Source organism: Sturnira hondurensis, unplaced genomic scaffold, assembly GCF_014824575.4.
Source record: "Sturnira hondurensis isolate 20B ecotype Veracruz unplaced genomic scaffold, ASM1482457v3 Scaffold0003693, whole genome shotgun sequence".
Classification (NCBI taxonomy): Eukaryota; Metazoa; Chordata; class Mammalia; order Chiroptera; family Phyllostomidae; genus Sturnira; species Sturnira hondurensis.
Window position 1 is genome coordinate 3,828,663 of NW_028076324.1, and position 19,413 is coordinate 3,848,075.

Below are 19,413 nucleotides of genomic sequence, written 5' to 3' on the forward strand. Positions count from 1 at the left end.
GTTTAGGCGAAAACTTTATACTACTAAAATTTAATGAATTCTGTTCGGTTTGTGTGTTAATAACCACATGGCTTTAAATAATTAAAAAATTCCTTAGAAAGGTGTTAAAGTATCTAAATATGATTTAATGTTAAACTGAAACCAAAATGTTTTCATGAAAACATTTTTTTGTAAGTTTGTAGAGAATGCTTAACAAGTTTTTAGAGAAATCTGTAAAATATTTTTAAAAAATAAAGACATACTACTCTGCTATTGAACATTTAACATCTAACTTGTTTTAAGATGTTTGTTCTTTTAATTACAAATATTATTTAGGTTAAATTTTCTGGTATCTTTAATTGGCTTGTAAAAATCAGATCACTAAAGCTTTAAAATAATAAATATGTGTATTTATCTAGAGACTTTAATGAGTTCCTCTACGTAATCTAACAACTATTTGAAACTGTACTAGTGGTCTAGATAAGGAGCCGTGATTTTTTTTTTTTGCAAACCGAAATCTGTGATCTGTATGGATAATAAGTAATTAATATCCTCTCAGATTATTGTATGTGAGGGATAAAACTGAAAATTATAGTTAGAATAAAAGCTATACACTAACACTTTTAATGGAAGCCACATGATTTTATAAGTTAAATGCATACTATTTGAGATAAATTTTTAAAATCTATTTGATGTTATTAATATAATTTTAATACCTTTAATTATGGAGTGCTGGCTTAGTTCCCCCGCCTCTGGTATCCCATCTCTTGTAGCTGGAGGGTGTTGCCCAGACTGCAGACACACCTGACTCCCCGACTGCCCACTGTGCGTGGAGCCACTGTGAGCTCCATCAAAGGAGACGCCGCTCCATCGGGGGATTCCAGAACACAGTGCTGCTATGAGTGTTACAGTTCTTACACTCTGCTTGCCACCTCACTCGTAAGCCTTTCCAGTTCATTCATAAAACTTACTTGGGTGGACTCTTCAAAAGTCCTAAATTAGTGGCATTATAGTAATATCAGTCAACACAGACCTTAGGACCTTTTCTTAAGACCAAGTAAAAAATGAATTGCTTAACTTCAAATAATAGTTACTCTTGATTGACATGGACATAACCTCGAATAATAATTTTTAAAATCTGACAAATAACACCTCAAACCTGTTAAGATGGCTACTATCAAAAAATAGAAAATAACAAGTATTGCTGAGAATATGGAGAAAATGGGACCCTCGTGCATTGTTCTTGAGAGTGTAAAATAGTGTAACCATCATGGAAAACAGTATGATGAGCTCTCAAAAAATTATGTAGAGAATTATGTAATTCTCTATGTAGTGATCCATCCAGTCCATTTCTGGGTATGTGTTCAAAAGAATTGAAACCACGGACTTGAAGAGGTATTTGTATAGCTGTATTCATAGCAGCATTACTTTTTTTAAAAGATTTTATTTATTTATTTATCTTTAGAGGGGAAGGGAAGAAGGGAAGGGAAGAAGAGAGGGAGAGAGACATCAATGTATGGTTGCCTCTCATGTGTCCCCTGCTGGGAGCTGGCCTGCAACCCAGGCATGTGCCCTGGCTGGGAATTGAACCGTGATTGTCTGGTTCGCAGGCTTGTGCTCAATCCACTGAGCTACACCAGCCAGGGCCATAGCAGCATTATTCAATAGCCAATTAATTATAAATTGGGGGAAGTACCCCAATGTCCATGGATGGATGCATGGGTAAACAAAATGTAGTATATACACGTACGCACAGTATTCAGCCTTAAAAAGCAAGGAAATTCTGACACATGCTACAATGTGGATGAACTTTGAGAACATGCTAAGTGACATAAGCCAGTAACAAAAGGACAAACGGTATGTGATTTCACTTTTACGAGGTACCTGGAGTAGTCAGACCAATAAGGGACAGAAACTAGAATGGTGTTTGCCAGGGGCAGGGGAAAGGCAGGAATGGGAAGTAAGGTAATGGGTGGTGTTTGAGTTTAAAACAGCACTTTCCTGAGTTCCCCCTCAGAGCATGACCTGCGGTGTTTGGGCCCAGCACTGTCTGATAAGGAAGGGTGGGTACTGCTGGTCTCAAGCTGGCTTCAGACTGGTAACTAACTTGAATAAGTTAGTTATCCCTTTTGTCCCCAAGTTCCCACATAGGTAAAAAGATCAGAAGAGCTTGATGGAGGAGAATATTACTACCTTACAGGGTTGATGTGAGAACTGAGAGTTAATACATGCAAAGTCTGAGAATAACTCTTGATATTTAGTATCACTAAAGTATTCATTTGTAAAAATTTATTTATAATAGTTTCTTCTCTTACTAAACTTTGAAGACTAAGCTCTATGATTCACCTTCATTTCTTGCAAAAAACTTTGTATTTAGTAGGGTGTAGTACCTATTTGAATGAATGAACAAACATCGTATTAAAGCCTTGCACTGTGTTGACACTGGGCAGCTAAGCCAGGTGCAGCTGATTGATTGCTGGCAAGTGCAACAGAAGGTAGAAGTGAAGGGGCATCTGAACTCAACCTGAGTTGGGCTTCATTGAAAGGTAGAAATTCAACACCAGAGTTTTGGAAGGGAAGGGACAGGGTTGTATGATTCAAATATAAGTGTAAACACACACACCTGGGAAGTATTGCACTGTAATGGTACCTTGAAAACAGCTGCTTTATGATGCAGAAAGCAGTATAAGTACACACACACACACACACACACACAGAGAGAAGTATATTACTGTAATGCTACCTTGAAAACAGCTGTAGCCATCTTGGGTGGTTTGCTTGTGACAGTCCCCCCCCCCCCCCCCCCCCCCGCAGCTCAGGTGGTGATTGTAATCTCACGTTAACTGAAACTGTGTAGAGGTTTATTTAAATCTGTGTTCTATATATGGTTGCTAAAATCCAGGTATCCAATGGAAATTAGTAATTAATAAGCAGTTACTTGCTTTTAATAAAAAAGGCATCTGTCAGCTTGTCTCACTGTTAACTTAGATGGGCCTTCTCTAGCTATTTGTCTGCCTGTTCCTTGGGCAGCTGGACATTTGTAAACTCAGACAGAACCAAAACCAGTCAGAAAATGGAGATTTAAAGAGAGGAAGCGTCCTGGCTGGTGTAGCTCAGTGGATTGAGTGCGGGCCTGCGAACCAAAGGATCACAGTTCAATTCCCAGTCAGGGCATGTGCCTGGGTTGCAGGCCAGTTCCCAGTGGGGGACACATGAGAGGCAACTATACATTGATGTTTCTCTCCCTCTCTCCTTCCCTTCCCCTCTAAAGAGAAATAAATAAAATCTTTAAAAAGAGAGAGAGAGGAAGTGTTCACTTGATAATTTTTGCAACTGTCTTTAAGTGCTTTGTCTCAGTTGTAGTTCCAGCCCAAGTTACAGTAAAACTAGAAGTTTTCTGTTTGATCCAAGTTCCTCTCCCAGTTTTTTTAACTTCTCAGATGTTTGTACTAAATCTTTTTAGTGGTTTTTCCATGGTTGGGTTTTTTTGCAACTTTAATGTTGATATACAAAAGTTTCTCTTTGGTTAGAATTCAGGTTGTACTCTTTAATAACTGGCTGAAGTTAAAGAAGTAAGACTATTTAATGAAACAATCCACTTTTAATACATTAGTTTTGGGGCCCATTTGTACTTTTCAAGGTTTCAAAATATTAATTCTTGAGGTTGCTGTAGATTGATCCCAGAGCTGATAAACTCTCGGGGTAATAGAGGAGGTTAATTTATTGCTGAGCATGTAAAATTACTGATTTCACTGGAATACATATCCGTGGTCTTTTAGTAATTTTGCCCCTAGTACTGTTTTTCAGGATAACCTCTCTCTCCGTAGGTCAGTTTCCTATTGTTTCTGCTGTTGATGGGAAGAGCTGGCTTCCACCCCACGTCTGTGACTCAGCCCCTGCTCCCTGTGCTGTTAGGGTCTCTTGCCTCTGTTACAAAACCTAGTATAGGGGATCAGTTCTGCATAGTGTTCAGTGTACTCAGAAAGATCTCGGTTTGGGTGCAATACTTAGGAGTATACATTAGCCCTTCGTATTAGTTTCCTCCTGAGCCTGCTGCGAAGTATCACTCACTGAGTAGCTTGAAATAACAGATGTATTCTCTTACAGTTCTGGAGACCAGAAGTCTGAAATCACACTTCTCAGAAGGACTGTGATCCCTCTGAGACTGGGTGGAATCCCTCCTGCCCTTCCTGGCTTCTGCTTCCATTGTCACATGGCATGCTTCCCTCGTATCTTGTCCGTATTTTCCTTTTCTTGTAAGATACCAGTCATATTGGATTAAGGCCCAGCCTATTGTAGTATGATTCCATCTTAATTTATTATTACATTTGCAACTACCTTGTCTCCAATAAGGTCACATTCTGAGATAGTGGGATTAAAACTTTCACATATTTTTTTTGGAGACACAATTTAACCCGTAACACCCATGATTTTTTCTTTAGCATAGCAAGTTTTGAAGTTTTCTTTTGTAGTTGTCTCAATGTCAGACTGAAAAGAAAATGAAGGCAGTTTGGTCTTGGGTGTAGATATTCTTCAAACAGGCAAATGAGGTGTTTATGAAAATAGCTATAGTGAAGTTTATGAAACAGACCGTGGGTTAACTGTTGTGTATGATGTAATCATACACCTAACTTCATACTGTAACAAGTGGAAATACAGTGGGCTTCCTTATCCTTTACTTCAACCCTGCAGGTAGTGCATTTTGCTCAGTTTCAGCAGTGCCACAGGCTTAGGCTTTGTAACATATTGCTGAGTTGTCAGAGCCAGAGTTTGTCCGTTGGTGCAATGGGAAGCCTACCTCCCGAGTAGGATTGTTTGAGGTTTGGGTGAGATGGTGTTGGCGTAGTGTCTGGCACACATGGTGTGTTTTTACTCTGTGGGAGTTGCCCTCTCCACCTCTCCATTTTCTCCTGGCCTTGGCCACGCTCAAAGTGGCTGTCAGCGGAGCAGCTGGAGTCCGTTGCACTGCCAGCAGTAACATCTTGCTGCCAGTGGTGCCAGACTGTGCCCAGTGTTGAACTGCCTAAAAATAGCAACCAGGAAGGCGGCCAGAGGCTTTGTGGGTTTTTTTTCTTTGAGAAAGGTATTCATGCTTTATTAAGATGCACTAATTGCCTGTGGGTCTTAGTTAGTCCCAGCTGGTGCAGTGCTGTGGGTGCCTTTACACCCTGTGTGCCTGAGAGTGGACCTCATCTGCTCTCTACCCAGGTTTTAAATAGTCTTTGGATTTTGCATTCAGCCCAAGGTGAAAGCTTAGGTTTTCTCTGAGCATCTTGTCTTAGGCATGCTTGTAGCTTTCCAAGTTCTCCCATATATACATGGGTACTTTGGAGTGCCCTAAAGAAACTCTCCTTGACGTTTCCTGCTAGATCGCAGGTGGTCTATTCCCCGTCTCACCTGTGATCTTCTTCCTCAGGTATCTACAGATTGTTCTTCCACCTTAAAATGTTTTCAAGCGATGCTAGTTACTTGTCCAGCTTGGAAGGGCTCGTTGTGTTCGGCAAAACACAGACTGCAGCTTGTGTTAGTCCCTTAGGTGGCCCCAGGCAGTTAGAACGGAGTTACACAACAATTCACAGGGCAGGCTGGCTGCTTTTTCTGGAACCAAGGAGCAAGGTCCCCTTCTGGGAACAGAGTATGCTGCCACACCAGAGATGGCGTAGGGCAAGGACAAGTGAAAATGCCACAAAACCTGCCTACCATTTTAAGTTAACACTCCCTTGAATCAGTGTAGAGCTGGTTGCTGTAAACCTTTGTTTTTTAGAGTTCTGACACACTTGGTTCTGACAGTTGGTGGTGTTCGTTTTAGATGTTGTGGGGGGTGGGGGCAGTGGGGACGGGGAGCTGTCTGTGCCACCATTCCGACGTTGCCCTGTCAGACTCTGCTGTCCTGTGGTAGTCCACCTCAACACCCACAGAAATCACTTCGTTCTACCACCTCTATCAATTCTGCAGATAGGAGATGCCTTAATTCTGGTCAGGACACTTTCTGTATATCTCCCTGGCAGTCACCACAGTTTCTATGAAGCTATTTTCAGTATTGTTGCTGACTGAATAGTAGTGTCAATATTTGTTCCTATTAAATGTTAGACTAAATAAACATTAAATACTAAATAGGAGATTTAAAACAGTTTGGTACTCTGTGATCTTTGTATCTGAAGGCCACGTTTCTTGGAGTTTTTATACAAGAGTATAAAAGAGTTTATACAAGAGTTTTTCCTCTTGTATAAATGCACTTCAGAAATAACCCAAGGCAGTGGTAAATATGATTTGATTTACGTATAATTTTATAGTTAGGTATTTATTGACAAAACTGAAGTACAGCTGAAATGGTCTCTTATCTATTGGTGTATAGCATGCATTTGCAGTCAGTTCACTAATATCCAAAGTCGGCATCATTTGGCAGAACATTGAACGGCGACCACGGCATCTGGCTCTTTAAAACTTGATCGCTCTCTTATGTAGTGGGAGATGGCATAACAGAGTGTGTTCAGAAGAAGACAGAGTCTGGCATTGTATGTGAAGTAGGTATGTCCATTTGGACAAGACTTTGAGAGCCTTGGATTCAAGAATGTATATCTTTCTGGTGTTCTGGCTACATTTGTTCTTAATTAGTCATTTTGACACTTCATTGGTAGTCACTTAGTTTTTCAGGAGTTAAGAACAAGTTGCATTTATACTGAAGACTGAGTTGGGGGAAAGATAGAAAACAGTTGGTAATAAATTATGTTTGTACTAAGTGAACCTGAGGCTGCTGTGACCTTAGATGCTATGCTTTCTCCCCAGCAGTTCCTCATTGCCCCTCCACCTTGGTGGTCTAGGCATCATTTTGAAACATAATTTGGTTAAAATTCTACATACAAGCATAGGAGTCCATTGGTCTGCACGCCTCTGCTCAAAATGGTTATTGCCAAGGGGAAGGTTGGATTACTTAGTATTGACATGTTGCTTCAGGGGATTTTCTTGGATTGAAGGTGTATTTTAACTCTCTTGGTATCGCTGGGTCTTTGGTGTTTTTCCACACATACAGTATCTTTTTGAACCCCTCATTGGGGAGGCGAGGTTACCTTTGTTTTGCAGATTAGTAAACAAAGCTCCAGCGGCATTGTTTTTTGAGTAAGTGATGGTGGTGTTCTAGGAGCCTGGCCTCAGGCGTCCCAGGTTAGTTTTCTTTATATTTCATATCTCACAAGTGGATTTGGGAAACAGTTGATTATATGGTTAGAAAAGAATAGTGTAGTGAGAAATAGTGGATAGAAAAGGGGGTCCTAAGAATGAAAGACTTTTACTCTGGTGATGTATGTGTGTCTTGTGTTTATTTATTATATTTAGGGCTTATTCCTAATGTTTTAATGCTTAGTTTTTAAGAAAGGAACCTGTTAAAACAGCAACTTAAAACAAGAACCTCCTGAATTTTCACTTCATTTCATTTCTTTTTCTTTTTTCCTTTCAGACCTTTCATTTTCCCCTGAGGAACGCGTAAGGGAGAAGACTTAGAGTAACATAAATGTAGGGGCAGCACAACCAAGGGAAAAAGGCTAACGATAGCTCTGAGTAAGTGCTGGGAAAAGAGCTTGAACACCAGGGGTGGAGAGAAGGGGAAAGTCTAGCGAGTGCCTGGAGTAATTGACCTCATTCTGGCATGGCTGCTATGACACACAATTGCAGAGTTTGATATTGTAAAGGATCAGAGAACTGTTGGCTCTGCTTGAGGCACTTTCAAACCTCACTACTGTACCTGAATTGAAGCAGAAGCCTGTGGGACGATTGGCTTTCTGGCTGTGAATAGGCCGACTCGGTAGGGAAGCACGCAGGAAGTTGTTCTGGCCTGGTCTCATTCATTTTCCCCCCTTACAGACCAGAGAGAGTGTAAGATAAGAGTGACTTCTCCAAAAATGTATTTTCACATTACTGTTCAAAATCATGTGTCTGTAACTTGCCAAGATAGCTAGGTTGTTGAATGGTTGTCTTTTCCATGTCTGTTCATCCTATTGTTTTGCATGTATTTTTCAATCAGGGCTGGGCCAGGGACAGCAGAGAAGATTTAGAATGAAGTACATTCAGTTCTGTGACTGAGGATATCTTGGACAGGTCAGTGAACTCTGCCTCGGTTTCTCAACTGTCAAACTAGGTAACGGTAGTATACCTAACTCATAGGTAGAATAAATGAGTGCATATATCTCAAGTGCTGAGGCTGTACTGAGACTGTGCCTGGCACAAAATAAGGGTTGTGTAAGCATTGTCAGAAACTGAAAAAATGAGTGACAGACCATGCAAACAAAATGGGTATGTATCCCATCCCACCTGAATTAGTGGTTGGACTAAATTCAGTGTGTATTTTGTTAACTCAGTATTCATTTTTTAATTTGGTCCTAAGATTTATGGGACTTAATTTTATCATGTATGTCTATGTCCAACAGATGCAGAACATAGTTAATTATGTGGCCAAGGAAAGACATGGTACATGCAGATTTTTTTTAGCTTTTTAAAAATTTTTTTTAAAGATTTTATTTATTTATCTTTAGAGGGGAAGGGAAGGAGAGAGAAAACATCAATGTGTGGTTGCCTCTGATGTATCCCCCGCTGGGAACTGGCCTGCAACCCAGGCATGTGCCCTGACGGGGAATCGAACCGCAATCGTGTGGTTCGCAGGCCCGCACTCAATCCACTGAGCTACACCAGCCAGGGCTTTTTTTAGCTTTTTATACTGGATCAGAACCTGGAAAATGACAGTGGTGACAAAAGAGACAAAGTCTCTGATGTACCAGTCATATTTTTCTTGCAGCTGTAATTATTTATTAGAGTTAAGTGCATATGGAAATAGACTTGGTAATAAATGCTGTGTAACGCACACAAAACAGTATTTTATAAACCATGTCATATTTGAAAGACTGGTGATTATTAGGGCCGACCCTCAGAGTATGGTTTAATGTTTTCTAACAATTTTTTATTATTAAATTTGTTGACTTTTTCATAATTTTAAATGGCCCAGTTTCATTAGATAGAAAGTAATTTTAGGTTATGATCACTTTTTTTGCTGTCGTATTATATTAGTAAAGGGTTCTATTATCCTTCTTTTCATGTGTAGGGGAAACAAATTGGACATAATAAACCATTTCTCTTTAAGAAGAGCTGTTTTCTTTTTCCTAAAGTGGTGTTTTTGGAGGCCATGTCCCAGAAGATTAGCTGGACTGAGGATGAGAAAGATGACCAATGCATGAAAGTGTCTGTGAGGTCTCAAATGCTTATACTATGGAGTTCGGCTAGGACTCAGCCGTTGGATGTGACGGTGCTGTTAGTGCGTCCTGGTGTGAAGAGCTCCTGAAACACAGTGGCTCATTACAGAGCTGTTTTGCTGGCTCTCGGCTGTGGGCCGGACAGCCGTCTTAATTACAGGTCTTGAGATTAAATGGCTCACTGGGTTAACCAATAGGCCTTTTGTAATCATGTCTCAAAATTTTTAGAAAATTAAAAGTCACACTTTTATATAAGCCAAAACAAACAAAATAGTGAAGTCTCTCTTTTGTAATTTGTGGAGAAGAAAGTGTATTCTGTAATTTTTCACTGTCATAGTGTCAGCATAAAACCATTTTCAAATTCCAATGTAGCTGCCTTTCTGTGAAATTTGAAATGAAACCACTTAGTACCTGATTATTTTTTAAAAAATAGGATTTCCTCCCCTTCCACAGTTGATCAGAACCACTCCTAAGTTGTAACCTCGGTGCACCTTAAATCACCATTTGGAAAATTCAGACCAGAAAGCTTCAGTGAGTTCAGGATACCATTGTAGCTCTTGTGGACTAAGAGAAAGAAAAAAAAGGAGGCATTTTTCTGGGTTTACTGTATGGTAGGTGTATATATTCCTATTTAATTTAATACGGCCCATGTGTATTATTTGCTTCCCCCGCCTAACTTTTAACGTTTTGTATCCTAGCTCTTAGATTTGTTTTTCTGTTAATTTTTTAAATTATATTTTATTGATTATGCTATTACAGTTGTCTCAATTTTCCCCCCTTTACCCAGCACTTCCCACCCCCTCAGGCAATCCCCCCGCCATTGTTTATGTCTGTGGGTCATGCATGTAAGTTCTTTGGCTACTCTGTTTCCTGTAATGTGCTTTACATCCCCATAGCTATTCTGTAACTTCCTATTTGTACTTCTTAATCCCCTCACCCCTCAACTATTCCTCCATATCCCCCTCCCATCTGGCAACCATCAAAATGCTCGATGTATCCATGGTTCTGTCTCTGTCCTTCTTGTTTGCTAAGTTTGTTTTTTAGATTCAGTTGTTGATAGAGATGTATTTATTGCATTTTATTGTTTATAGCTTTGATCTTTTTCTTAAATAAGTCCCTTTAACATTTCATAGAATAATGGTTTGGTGATGATGAACTCTTAGTTTTTTCTTATCTGGGAAGTTCGTTATCTGCCCTTCGATTCTAAATGATAGCCCTGCTAGGTAGAGCAGTCTTGGCTGTAGGTCTCTGCTTTTCCTGTTCTCTGTTAATTTTTAAAAAACATTCTGGAAGCTTTCATTTTTAACTTCCTTTTACAGTTAGGTAGGTACCTGTCTTGGAAAATAAAAAGGGAGCTTTTTTATCTTGGGCGTGCCACTTAATTTTTCTGGGTCACTGTTTTTAATCTATAAAATATGATGGAGTTGGATTACTTTCCAGATACGACATTCCGTGAAGTAGGATAAGATGAGATTGATCCTTTTATAGACCTTCCTCTTACTTTATTTTTCTGTTTTGTTTTACTCAGCTCCATGTATTTGCTATGACCCGAATAACTACAATTCTTTTAGGCAGGCCAAACCTTTATTCTTTACTTAACTTTTTTCTGAATTAAGCCAATCAGAATTTTGAGTTACAGGTACTTGATGATATAGTTTAATAAATATTTTACCATTATATAAATAATTAAATTTAAACTCCAACTGAGAAAGACTTGGATTAACTTATAAAGTGAATTAGTAAGATTTATTAAGGGCTGGAAATGCTCCCAAAGTTACAAAGATCTGTAGAGGCTTTGGAACCTGTTTACATCATACAAGGTCCAGCACAAGTAGTGTCTCTTTTTTATTACAAAATCATAAGCATGTAATTCTGTCACGTAATGATACCATATTCAAGCACACTTGATGACATTTTAGATGAAGCGTTCAAATTGCTGTCCGTCTCCTGTGAGACATTCACGTGCCCTACCAACCACGTTCAAGCAGGCATTCCTTCTGCCGGCCCCGACATATGGTTGGATCCACCCTAACCAAGGGACCAGGTAATTTGATTGTAGTTTCTGAGATTTGCAAATTTCAGGTAGGCAGAAAGGGCTAATGATGTCCCAAGTTTGTAGAGACATCATGAGCGAAAAGATACTAGACAGGAATTAGGCTGGAGGGTGTGGGGTGGGAGAAGAGGGCCATGGATAACTTTGGGATATTGATACTGAGTAGGTTCCTTAAGGAGTGGAAGGTGTCTCAGGGTAGGTAGAGGTGGAGGAGAGAGAACTTGAAATCCCAGCCGAAGGAGTTTAGATATGCAGGTAGGTATCTTGGAAGTCTCTGTTTATTCTTAAAAATGAACACAAAGAAAAGGGATCTTCTTTCTTCTAGCCTTTAGATGTTGTTCATTTGACCCTTCGAGCTGCTGCAGCCATCATATAACTTTGTGAGGGCTGTGAATTCCATCCGTATCCTTGATTTCGTGGATTTAATTTCTCCAGGGTACTCTGCCTAGATCGGGCCCCATTGGCAGGTTTGATATGATTGTATGTTTTAGTGAGTCTTCTTACCTTTGCTCTGTTCCAATGTGGTCATAATGTTTCTAGAGTCTTAATTTCCCAGAGTGCCCCTCCTTGGCCGGAATTGTCACGTGCCCATTAAACCAGTCACTGATGAGAGATAGGGAGTAACCATTGTTTGTTAGTGATTTTTGATCAGTGGTCTCAACACCTGTTTGTATCAGAATGACCTGGAGAACTTCTTACAACACAGATTGCTGGACCCCACCCCCAGTTTTAGTAAGTTTGGGATGGGGACTAAGAATCTGCGTTTCTCACAAGTTTGCAGGTGATGCTGCTTCGCTGCTGGTGGTCTTGGAAATGGAGGTGGGCCTGGCCTCTCACAGGGCACGGCCACCAGACACCCAGATAGAGTCAGGGTGGTGTTAGCGAGAAGTGAGTAGCCGGCTGTCCATTCCTGTCACATCCTCCGTCAGTGATACTCCTAGGTGTTATAACACACGGAAGTGTGGTGATTACTGTGGATTGGACAGTATGCATTAGTAGTAGTAGACTAGGTTTTAGGAATGGTTTACTTATTAGGCTTTCTTGAGAGGGAGAGAAAAGGGTGAGTGGTCGTGACAGCACAGAGTGTACACCTTTAGGACTATGCAGTGCATATTAGGAGTAGCTGATGTGTATTGACTCGTTAAAACATCAGAGTGAATTCATCACATTGGTACTGGCAATACCCACATTTCACAAAGGAGGAAACTTAGGCCCAAAGAGGTTGAGTGTCACACAGCTAGTAAATGTGTTAAGCATATGTTCAACTCGGTTCTGTCAGAGAAGTCCTCTGTTGCAGGAAGGGTAAGGCTGAGAGGGTTGTTGTGTGTATTTGGCTTGTGCCAGCGTGGTGGGATTGGTGTTCTAGTAATTATTCTTCCCTCCTTCTGTCCTTTCTTCCGTAGTTGATCTCTACCTGTATTTGTGTAATTGATACATTTGGGCTTGGGTGGAACTTAAAACACTATGTTAGCAATGTCTGTCAGCTTGTGGCCATCTATGCAATTTATAAACCTGGTTCCTTTGTCTTTTCGCACATACTTGGGGGAGAGAACATTGTATATAGATCAAACTGCACACAGAGACCCGTGGTTAAACGCTTTGTTTTGGTTGTTGTTGACTGTTGTGATGTGGAGATTGTCTTCATTAGAGGGACTCTGGTGGTCAGAGTCTTCGTGGCAAATAACGATCTAAACATCAAAGTTTTTAGTTGTTGAGGAAGCTAAAGAAACTCTAGGCCAAGGTTCTAGGCATGATTCCCAAAAGCAAACTGAACAACAAGCTGCCTCATTTCTTGACATGCCCTGCTTAGCACTCTAAGCTGTAGCCATTCTGAGCAGCTGGCCATGTTCTCTTACTTGTAGGTCTTTGTGTAAGCTGTTGCCTTTGCCTGGTATACTCAGTCCTCTTTTCTTGGCTAGTGATTCTCATGTAGAGGTCTCATTCTAAATTTCACTTAAAAACTTTTACTGATACTTCCCATCTTAATCTCCCTCAGACCAGCCAGGTGCTCCTGCTGTCTGCTCCCATTGCGGCCTGTGTTCCCGGTGACAGCGTCTAACTGTTTATCACTGTTCGCTGGTCTTTTCCCCACTCTGTGCTGCGTCCTCGTGTCTGCCACATTGGAATGCTTCAGTGCAGGGAGTTGAGTGGTTCAGATTCCAAGCATCACTGCTTGTGCATTTGAAGCTTCATTATCAAGAAATTAGAAATCACTAACTTCTAAGTTGTAATTTCTAATCTGTGTAGTTATAATTGACTTGACATATTTTTTCTTTGGTTTGAGTGTAATACCCTTGGCAGGGGTGTCCAACCTTTGGTATCTCTGAGCCACACAGGAAGAAGAGCTGTTTTGGGCCACAAATTAAGTACTTTGTGACACGTAATCACACAAAAAACTCATGTTTTAAATAAACATACAGTTTTGTGTTGGGCTGCAGGTTGGACACTCCTGCACGTATGTGTAATGTAACTTAATGGAGATGGGGTAACTGATCTGTTTGCTAATACTTTTTTGAAGTTTAGAACTGGGAATTTGAGAAGTTTATAATACATGTAAATAGACTTAAAAATGCATGTCTTGAAATAATTTTAGGTTTACAGAAAAATTGTAAAGAGGAGAGGTTTCCTGTGGCTGCCCCACCTGGTTTCCCCCATTGTTAACATCTTACGTTGCAACGGTTCTTTTGTCCAAACAGGGAACCAAGGTTGGTATTGCTATGTCGCTATTAACTGAGCTCCACATTTTATTTGGACTCACCTGTGTCTTCTTTCTGTTCCAGGATCCAGTCCAGGGTACCAACTTGCATTTTGTTGTTGCATCTTCTTAGTCTCCTCTCCTTAATGACAATTTTGACCTTGTTTTTCATGATCCTGGCAGTTTTTATAGAGCACTGGTCAGGCATTTCGTTGGCTGTCCCCCAATTTGGGTTGGTTTATGTGTTTTTCACGATTAGACTTAGGTTATATTATTTTAGAAATTATACTAAGAGGTAAAGTGTACTTGTCACTTCAATCAAGTGGCTTATGTCACTTATACAAGGGGTACATTATACCTACATGACATCATGGGTGAGGCTAACCTTCATCACTTGACTAAACTGATGTTTGACAGGTTTCTGTACTTAAAGTTCTTTTTTCTTTTCCCCACTCTATTCTTTGAAAGCAAGTCACTAAGCATTCCCACCCCGAAGGGCTGGGCTGGGGGCGGGGACGTAAGCTCCGCCTCCCGGAGTGGGTGGTATCTACAGGTACTTAGAATTCTGTAAGCAAGATTTGTTTTTGTTTTCTCCCAAACTAAATATTTAGACTTAACTACTGTGAAATTCCTTTGTAAGTATATCCATTATTTATGTATCTCATTTAGAGGTGAATTCAGCTAGTTCCACACTTGGTGAACCTTTGCTGGACGTTTTCCTGCTAAGAGGACTGATTTTCACAATGGCCTCTTTTTCTTTCTTTCCTTTAAACTTAGGCCACAATGTTAATCGCTAGTTTCTAATCTGATAGATACTATTTATAAAGGAATTGAACCTCTTACGAGGGAAATTATTCCTAAATAAAGAATTAAAATTTAGCACATGTTTGAACATAGATTTGACCCTGTGCTTAACAAAAGGAGGTTTGGTCACGGTTATAATGCCCTTTGGGCCTGGTATTAATTGACTTTGGAAATTAATTGAAAATGAAACTTCATTAGACATTCGTTACCCTTGCATTTTTATTTTTTCTGCTCTAAATCTTTAGTGAAAGCATATACTCTTTACTCAAAAACTGTATACTGGAGTTTTAGTATTGAGTAACTGTCTAAAGAAGGTTTTTCTTTTGTGGTAAGAAAAGATGTTTTTGAAAAGATATTTTAATAAAATTACATAATTTCTACTAATGATTGACTTTTGAAACCTTTGAAGGCAGGATATTTTATACTTTTGGATTCATGTATTCAGCAAATTTGTGCAGAGCACTGTAGATATATAGCAGTGGGTAAGAAAGACTTGGATTGTGTCTTCAAGCTTCTACAGACCAACTGAGCAAGAGTGGCAAGTGCTACAAAAGGCATGGTGTCTTGTGAAGGTGTGTGGGAGCTTCCCTTGTTTGTGGGAAGGCATTGGCGAAGACCTCTCTCTTCAGTAAAGTGAAACCTGCAACGTGAGGGATGAGTAGAATCTGGGAGGAAAATGGGGGAAGGATGGAGGAGGCAGGGGCGACAGTTGTGAGGGCAGGAGTGTGCCTGGCGGGTGTGGGGTCCTGTGCAAGCAGACCCAGAAGTGTGTATATGCAGGGGGAGCTACATGATGAGGGTCCTTGTAATAATTTTTGACTTTATCCTGTCGGCTCCAGAAAGCCATTGATGGGAGAAGATCAGATTTGCATTTTGAGTACAATGACTGGGGGAAATAGATTGACGGAGGTTGAGCTGATGTGGGGGGGCCAGGTAGTCTTCATAGGAGTCTTTGCCAGGGATGACAGGTGCTTTGTGAGAATTTGGTGTTAAACTTCAGAGACCACTGAAGGAGGTGAAAACTGCTTCTGTGTGTCAAAGCAACGTACGTCTTCCTTGAGAAGTGTAAAGGTTTGTAGTCTGTATAGTTCTCAAATCTCATTTAAGGATCCTGAATTTCATTAAGGACCTGTGTCTTAAAGGTTCTTAACCTTTACTGTGAAATCTTTATAAATTTTTTTCCTCTGGGGAAGACATTCCTTGTTTGTTTTTTGTTCATTTATTTTTATGAAATGAAACTAATATTCAAATTATAAAATGTTTGGTTGTAGTGATTTAAAAACAGATTTTTGTTTTCAATTTTACACATATCTGACTACCACTTTGGAATACTTGACCCTTAATTAACTAGTAAGGCAGGGAATTCCGTCTGTCCAAATGTTAAATAGAGCCATTTAAGATTTGGTAGCCCGAAGCAACACAAGGCTCTGGTGACCATAGCCAAACCAAGTGGACTCTTTGATTAATAAGATAAGGTTGTAAAATGAGCACAGTTCTGGGGAGTATGTCATATAAAGACTGGAGAAGTGGGTCCCAGTGGTTGAGGGTCGGAGAGGCTCAGGATGGAACCGTGGGCCTGGCCAAAAGATTCTTTCTTGTTTTCCTCTCTAATGGTGCTTTGATAAATAGGAGACTGTGCTGGTAGAAAATTGTTTGCATTCCACATTTGTCTTTTTCCTCCAGGAGGAGTAGAAACTTAGGGAGCAGATTTGTGCAAATTTGATGAGAAAACTTTAGAAATCAGTTTTGAGTCCCTAAAGGAGTGTAGACTGCCTTACTGAGATTTAAAGAGAAGGATAGAAACAGTGGAGAGAAAAGAATATAGGTGGGAGGGTACTGTTTTCTCTTAAAGAATGGGTGGGTAGATTGTATTCATTTAGAACAGGAAAAAAGAGAGTACATGTACTCCAGAGACTATTTGCAAGAAAACTGCAAAACACAGATGGATACTTCCCCAGAGTCAGCCAGACTGCAAAGTTTGAGGGTCCAGTCCCCAATACTGCCCTCACTTCTGACACTAACTGCAAGTTCGAGGGGGTTCCCCAAACCACCTCCAGGTTCAGTAATTTGCTAGAAGGGCTCACAGACCTTACTGAGAGCTGTTATCTTCCCAGTTTTGGTTTATTACAGGGAAAGGATACAGGCCAAAAATAAGCCAGAAGAAGAAACCCGTAGTGCAGAGCCTGGAAGAATTTTAGTGCAGAGCTTGTGTCGTCTACTGTGCAGTTAGGGTGTGTTACCCTCCCAGTATTGATGTGTGACAGTATGCATGGAGTTAACCAACCAGGAAACTCACCCAGGCTTTGGTGCTCAAAGATTTTATTGGCACTTCATTGCATGGGACATGATCAATTGATTGATTGATTGCCCATGGAGTTGAACTCAAGTTTCCTGATCTAATGATTTTGTACAACTCAAAGCCCTTGCCCTTAATTGGTCTTTCTGACCTCATCCTAACGCTGTTGGGTATGGCCAACCCTACTCTAAGACTCAGTGTGATGAGCCCCTGCCTAAACCAGGACACGTCTATCAAATATACCAGATTACCTCCTAGAAGCCAAAGCAAAGGCCAGGCCTCTCTTTGGGCAGTGCCAAATTTACTGCGCACTTAGATTTTAAAAGAATTGCCTTGTGTTTTATATTGAGATTGGTTTTGAAAAGGGGCCAGGGTTGAAACAGATCATTAGGATAAGATTATATGCAGTAGTCCAAAGGGAATGTTGGCTTGGCCCCAGGCTATACTAGTAGGGGTAAGATAATAGGAAATGATTGTGGTCGGAAAATAATTTTGAAGGAAAGGGGCAGCTGAATGTATGTATGAGAGAATGAGTCCAGGATACCTGTTGAGGCTTTTGGCCTGAACCCCTGCCAGATGGAGATGCCATTACTGAGGTACTGGAAAGCCAGTTGTCCATCTTAAGAATTAGGTGGCTCCCTCCACTACCACCAATTAACAAGTCATCAAAACCAGTTCTCTGCTGATGGTGTATTGCAGCTCATTAAAAGAAAGTCATTCCCGTGTTTCAGATATTTGAAAAAAAATCTGTTGTACTTTATAACCCCCATGTCAGGGTTCCAAATGAACAAAAGATGAACTTACATGATGTTAATGCTCTCATATTTATTTCTCTTTAATAATAATATCAATGTGATCTAAAATATATTTTAATATTTTTAAATTATTTCTGAATATCAATGGTAGTAGAGTTTATAGATCTCTACTAGAGTTGTTCAATTTATTGAAACTAGCCACATTTTCAGAAGTTCTTGCTCTGTATGTCATCCATGCTGCATGCACAAGTATTGCCATATTTCTTTATTTCTAATAGAAGAAATTGCTTCTTCGTGTTCTTGGCGACCTAACAAATCGGTTTATTTGGGTCAGTTGAGAGCATGTATCTAACTGTTAAGATTGAATTCTCTTGTTCATTATCTTCATGTAGCTTTCCTCTGCTTTGATGATGCTTATTTTTGTATAGTTTCTTCATTGAGTTTCTCTGGATGTTGGCAGTCAGTTATAATTCACTGCATAATGTAGAATAACTTCATTCTACATTAATTTTAATTTAAGAATTGGTAATCAGCATTGGCTGGTGTGGCTCAGTGGATTAAGCTCCTGCCTGTGAACCAAAAGGTCGCTGGTTTGATTCCTAGTCAGGGCATATGCCTGGGTTGTGGGCCAGGTCCCTGGTTTAGGGCATGAAGAGGCAACCAACAGATGTTTCTCTTTTTTTCCCCCGTTTCCCCTCCCTCTGAAAATAAGTAAATAAAATCTCTTTAAAATAAAATAAAATAAAAGTTGATCATTAAATTCTTTCAAATAGCAAAATTTTGTTAGTATTACTCTGTTGATTTTATGATCAGAATAATACCTAATCATTTGACTACCCGTTACCTATATCGGTACATAATTCGTCATCTGAAAAAATTATCATCTAGAATTTATGGTATTCTCAAGCCCTAAAAACCCAGTAATATCTTTGTTACCGTATAAAAAGTAGAAAGTTAACTTAAGACTGTTTAGGATGTTCCTCATCATGGGGAATTGTAACTAGATGATCTCAACTCTGATGGATTAACTAGAAAATTATTCTGTTCAAAAGCAAGTTAAGGATCAGCTTGTCATTTCTAGGCTTCCTACTCTGGCTTAGTTCTCTGGGTTACTAACTTTGTTCATTTTGAAAGCATTCAGACTGGTGAAATAAAACAGCAGATTGGTGTTATTGAAGTTAAAATAGAGAGTGAGAGTCCTTGGTCAGACATACTTCATTAGGAGGAAAGTTCAACTAAAGTTCTTCGGGTGAAAGAAACTTCCTTCCCGTGACCGCTTATTCTGAAGCGGTGGGGTGCATTGATTTTTCCTCTCCCTTTCTTCCTCTCTTTTCTCTTCTTACATTCTCCCTCTGACCTTCTCACAATATATATCTAGGTTCAGACCTTTAAAAAATATATTAGCCTGGCTTTAATTTATTCCTGTGTTTTAACTGCCCTTCTTATTGGTAAATTTTTCTTAGGATATTACTTAAATTCTGTATACTTTAGCAAAAGCCTATGTATGCTTTTAATGTAAACGGAGGATTTGTCCTTAGTTGAAAGCTTTAGCTCAGTGAATTTTGACAAAGTGAATACTCCCTGTGACCAGCACC

The 19,413-nt window shown here is 39.9% G+C and overlaps 1 protein-coding gene across 6 annotated transcripts in view; it reads left to right on the plus strand.

The window, feature by feature from the left end:
* XKR6 (XK related 6) overlaps positions 1 to 19,413 on the plus strand; it is a 63,510-nt gene that overhangs the window by 15,243 nt on the left and 28,854 nt on the right. Inside the window, exons 1-3 of one of the 6 annotated variants that reach the window (XR_005065907.1) lie at positions 6,196 to 7,140; positions 7,433 to 7,533; positions 7,997 to 8,073. The exons of 3 other annotated variants lie outside the window; for them this stretch is intronic. Coding sequence is in view for 1 of the 3 variants with exons in the window: in XM_037042184.1 (XP_036898079.1) it covers positions 7,997 to 8,027 (31 nt within the window). In the remaining 2 variants the exon portion in view is untranslated. Of the gene's footprint in view, positions 1 to 6,195; positions 7,141 to 7,432; positions 7,534 to 7,996; positions 8,074 to 19,413 lie in introns of those variants that run through there. 2 more of the 6 variants (XR_005065906.1, XM_037042184.1) reach the window with 2 other exon arrangements.